Source organism: Kryptolebias marmoratus, linkage group LG19 (genome assembly GCF_001649575.2).
Source record: "Kryptolebias marmoratus isolate JLee-2015 linkage group LG19, ASM164957v2, whole genome shotgun sequence".
NCBI lineage: Eukaryota > Metazoa > Chordata > Actinopteri > Cyprinodontiformes > Rivulidae > Kryptolebias > Kryptolebias marmoratus.
The window spans coordinates 321,188-326,547 of record NC_051448.1 but is presented as its reverse complement, the minus strand read 5'-3'; the positions used below and the strand labels follow the sequence as shown (position 1 = coordinate 326,547).

The window sequence follows — 5,360 nt, the reverse complement described above, 5'->3', positions numbered from 1 at the left end:
ATATATATATATATATATATATATATAGCTATATAAAATAGCTTTGATTTCTAAAAGCTTAATCACATTGATGCAGTTAAAGTGTAATTCTAAAGTTTGAGTGATATTAACTTTTAGTCAAATTATGTTATTTAAGCTAGTCTGACTTATTTTTTACTCAAAACAGTTCATGCAAATTGTTACTTTCATTAATCTCAGTACTACAAACATGTTCTAATTTTATACCCAAAACATTTATTATAAAACTAGTGTCTAAAAATTTTGTCCATGTTTTAAAAACATTTCAGCCATAACTGAAAAGTAAAGGTCTATTCTCCAGCAGCCCAGTGTTCTTATAGTGTATAAATATCTCATCTGATGATGGAAGCTGAAGAATAATGTTTTATTTAATATCTAAATAACAGGCCAGAGGTTTTGTTTTATTCTAGGAACCTTTGGAACGTTTGTGTGATGAAGAGACTGAAGGAGAGAAAATGATTCAGTTTAAACAGATGTTCTCAGTGAGGAACACGTGGAAGCTGCCCCCCATGGAGACCTGAGCTGTGAGCAACATCCGGCAGCTGTCACTGAAGCTGCCTCTTCATCCTCTTTACCTCAGGAACCAGACTCTGATCCAGGACTCGGTGATGGGACCTGAGTCCGGCTCCTGGGTTTGAGGGATGAAGCCCTGAAGGTTCAGAGCAGCTGATAGCTGCCAGGCAACCAAAGCTGCTGTTCTGTGTGAGATATCAGGGGGGAGGAGGTGTGTTGACTAATGAGGCAGTTAGTGTCTGCTGGACTGATGGTGAGACATTCAGAGGGGACCTGCTGGGACGTCCTTATCAGCCCCATCCTTCACTGCCGGGTCAGGGTCGGGCAGATAAAGAGCTCTGCGGCTGCAGGGTTACTGTGGACCACCTGTCATCAGCTGATAACAGATCCAAATCCTGAGCTGCTGATTGGCTCACAGTAACGTCCAAGTCTGACTCCAGCTGCCCTGGACCAGGTTCAGACTCTGGGCCAGTAAAGTCTTCCTAAAACTAAAACTAAAGGCCTAATGTTCACTGAAGGAAGGTATTTCAGGTTAATGTGGTGTGGTAGTAGCTGAGAGTCAGTCCTTTAGGAAATGTGAGGCCTTTGATTGGTTTATATGCCTGCAGCTGGACATTGGACATCATTACTGATTTATAAAGATCTTCTTTATCTGATCTCCACTCAGATCAGCTGTGAGAACATCTGGACAGAAAACATCTGTCAGGGTTTACAGCTCATCATAGCAGAAACAGCTGCTGATGTCCTCCTGTCCTCAGACTGTGGACAGGTGTCCATACATGTCCTGTTAGATGGTGGACAGGTGTCCACACTTGTCCTGTTAGATGGTGGACAGGTGTCCACACTTGTCCTGTTAGATGGTGGACAGGTGTCCACACTTGTCCTGTTAGATGGTGGACATGTGTCCACACTTGTCCTGTTAGATCTCAGGGCTGTATCCAGTATTCTATCAGGACATGTCTTTTCACCCCACAGGTGGAGGACAGCTGTCCTCCACCTGAACAGTATCACTAAAATTAGAAACTTGTCTGAAACTGATGCAGAAGAACTCGACCCTCCATGTTTGAATTTGAATCTCTGACATTAACCTGAATTTATTTCTCTTTCTTTCCACAGAAACTACACCTGGACTACTTCCTGTGTGTCTCTGTCTCTTTCCTGTCCTCTCAAACTTCAGGTGGTTGCCCATCCTGAGCCTGGTTCTGGTTCTGTGATTTTATTTCTTCTCATAGTTCTGTCTGTCTCCTGAAGGTTCTGTTTGTCCTCTGACGGTCCTGTTTGTCCTCTGACGGTCCTGTTTGTCTCCTGAAGGTCCTGTTTGTCTCCTGAAGGTTCTGTTTGTCCTCTGACGGTCCTGTCTGTCTCTTGAAGGTTCTGCTTCTGTCTGTCTCCTCACAGCCCTCACCTGAAGTTCAACAATCTGGTTCTGGTTTCTACTCATGGTTTCCAAGGTAACTACGACTGCGAGGACGTCGGCTTCTTGTCCTCGAGGTGACTGAACGAAGAGCAGCAAACATTCACACAGATTTCTGGTTCTGTTCAGCCCAGTTTTAGAATCCAGAACCTCCTGTCAACTCCTTTCATTCAGGGATTAAAACACTCAACACTGACTTATTTTAAAGCCAATTAAATGTTCTGTTTTGCAGCCATGCATACAGCGACAGAGACCTGGCCCAGATCCCTCTGCTCTCCTGCGTCAGGGTTCTGACCGGGAAGATGGTCCAAATCAGACGCAAGTCCAAATACATCCTGCTGTCCAGTGGTGAGAAGGTTTCCTACGACCGTCTGATCCTCTGCACAGGCCTTCAGTACCGGGTGAGAGGTTCAGAAGTGGGGGAATGATTTGTAGAACTCTTTCAGAACTCTTTGTGTTTTTATTTCTTATTTTCTTACAAATATTAAAATAACATCCAACCTTAACTCCAAAACCCTCCAGGTTCTTTGACAAAGTGTTTGTAATCTGGTGTCACAGATCAGAACACCTGAGTTAAAACATTAGAGCTGTCAGAAAATAAAGATTTATATTCTGACCTGTCCATAGGGGGCGCTCTTCACCCTCCTCCTGTTCCTGATCTGATTACTGATGAAGGTACAGGTGGAGGTGTTCTGGTGTCAGTACCTCCCATACAGGCCACCTTTACATGAGATCATGTTCGGCTTCACAAGACAAGGTTCAGTTGACCTTTGACCTCTGTCCAACAAAGCTCTGTCCTTGTGTCCATGTGCAGGTACCGTGTCCCTCTGGTGTGGTTGGACAGCAGCTGCAGGATCTGGACCCAGACTGCAGATACACGGGACCCGTCCCCTCCAACCTCTTCACCATTAACGACCTCCATGACAGCATGGCTGCTCGCCGCTGGCTGTGTGCCAACTTTACAGAGCAGGAAGGTAGGTGACACCTGTGTCCTCACTCAGCCAGGCGCTGCTTTAGCGCTCCGGGATAATTAGCAGCTAATTTTCTGCAGACACATCTTTGATGTGGCCTCTTCCATCCAGGTTCTGTTATCAGATCACTTTCTGCTCTGCCTCAGGAACACGGTCACCTGCTCTCTGAAGGAATTGTGCTGCAGTCTCAAATGAAGCTTTTATTTATTCTAATTCGCTGATTGAAGTCATGAAGGGAAAAGCATTAATGGATGCAAATGCAGCAGCAGAGGCTCCCAGCTTTCAGCTAAAAGGTTCAGAGTGCAGGGAAACATCTCTGTTATTAACAAACACAAATGAAGCGTTTTAAGCAAAGCAGCAGTGGGCTCTGACATTTTATATCTTTATTTCTGAAAAACATTTGACTTTGTTCAGAAGAAAAACAATCCAATTTATCCACAAGTTTAGATTTTATTTGAAAAACCTGCAGAATGATTTTAAACTGGAGCTTTAAGGAAGAAGACTTGATCCACTTTGTCTCTAATGGTCCTCCAGAGGGGACAGAGACAGAGACACTGAGGAGTTCATTCTGTTCCAGAAAAAAAGAACATATTCAGCCCAATAAACCCAGTGTTCTCAGAACCAGAACCTTAAGTTGAGCCTTCTTTGCCCCACAGACCTTTAGACCATCAGAACCGGAGGTCCAGACCTGGTCCTTCGCCCCACAGACCTTCAGGACAGACAGACCAGGCCCCTGTAGCTATTTAACAGTAGCCAACACAGAAACTCCTCTTGTCAGTTTTACAGATTTGGAGCTAAGATTAGGTGTAGTAGTAGCTGAGAGTCACCGTCATCACATACTTTGTGTGCCAGCAGATTGTGCATCACAGTATATTTTAAACGGTGGGTGATATGCATTCCTTTGAGGAAAGTTACGCCTTTAGTTCTGAAATAGTTTGAACAGTTTTTTCATTAAATGTTTGTCCTGAAGCTGCTGCTCCATCATCTCTGTTCTGTCATTTTATTATATATAATAAAAATAGTTTGGAATCAGATTTGAAATAAATCTTTGACTCTTTCCAGAAAATGCTGTCGTCTTTGGAAACAGCATTGACGTCTACACCACCGTGGAGACTCTGCTCCGTCTTGGTATCCATGGATCCCGGATCCATCTGGTCTTCCCTCCTCCAGAGCCGGGAGTTTCCTGCTTCACAGACTCAGCTGTAGAGAAAGCCGTGGCTGCAGCCATGAACAGCGCAGAGGTTCATGTCCACCAGAATTGTGTTTTGGCTCAGATCAACAACGGAGAGCGACCCGACCCGATCACATCGGTGTCATTCAGCAGCGACTCTGAGCCTGTCCACCTGCAGTGTGGAGTAAGTCCCTGTTACTGACGGAGAACAACGAAGGAGTCCAAACTGGATCAGCCCGGGCTCCAGTGAATGTTCATTTAGTTCCTGGAAACAAACCCTTGATTTACCCCAAAATGATTCTGGTCCTTCTCCCATGCCCCTAAAGTTTAACCAATAAAGGAAGAGAAAATTTCTACATATTTAAAGTTGAAATGTTTCTGAAATGTTTGATTTTATTTTGTTGTGAAACCAACAGGTTGACTTAAATGAGTTGTTTTTGTCCTTTCAGGTGTTTATCAACCTGTCCAATAAAGGAGTGGACTACGATGCCTTCGACAGCATCAGCAGATCCTTCCTGCCCTTCGACTTCAGGCTCGTCATAAACTCCACCTTTCACACCAGCGACCCGGTTATTTACGGAGCCGGACCTCTCACCAAATTCTGCCGCAGCTACTACTCAGACGAATGGTCCCATGCAAACTTCAGCTCCAAGGAAGTGGGCCAGGAGCTGGCAGCCGTGTTGCTGTCCCTCTTTGATCCGACGCAGGAGGCCCCGGACGAGCCGGAACCGGACCGTCTGACCCCCCTGTACAACCGGCCCAAGGTTCGAGGTCTGTTCTGGTTCTGTTCGAATCCTTCACATTCATCTGAGGGCTGGAAGGTGTGTTTTTCTGTCAGCTTTCCACCTGGGGGGCGACAACACTGCTTCATTCATTTGTTGTTGTGGTTTCATTGTTATAAAACATTTCTAACCCAGGCTGATTAGTAATGCACATCCCCAGATGGGCAACATAAAAATAAAAACAGTTTAAAAGAATAAAACATTACACTTACTAAGACAATGCATAAAACCAGATTAAAACAATCCACAATAACATGATTTCAAAGTTCCAGCTCTTCATGACGACAGAAACTGCTTCAGCCTCGATCCAAAAAGGTTCCAGTCAGAAATCTGTTAAAGGTCTGCAGGCGACGGGTTCCACGTTAGTCCCTCACACTGAAAACAAGGTCTCTGTCCTCCTGACGGGCCTGTCCTCCTGACGGGACAGTCCTCCTGATGGGGCAGTCCTCCCGACGGGACAGTCCTCCTGATGGGGCAGTCCTCCTGATGGG

General features: G+C 45.1%; 1 protein-coding gene across 1 annotated transcript in view; it reads left to right on the top strand.

Annotated features, from left to right (window-relative positions):
- The window catches only part of cfap61 (cilia and flagella associated protein 61), a 20,969-nt gene that overhangs the window by 10,777 nt on the left and 4,832 nt on the right, over positions 1-5,360 (top strand). The window contains exons 12-16 of the mRNA XM_037981691.1: positions 1,930-2,022; positions 2,178-2,346; positions 2,760-2,919; positions 3,979-4,271; positions 4,537-4,858. Of these exons, the coding sequence (XP_037837619.1) occupies positions 1,930-2,022; positions 2,178-2,346; positions 2,760-2,919; positions 3,979-4,271; positions 4,537-4,858 (1,037 nt within the window). The remainder of the gene's footprint in view (positions 1-1,929; positions 2,023-2,177; positions 2,347-2,759; positions 2,920-3,978; positions 4,272-4,536; positions 4,859-5,360) is intronic.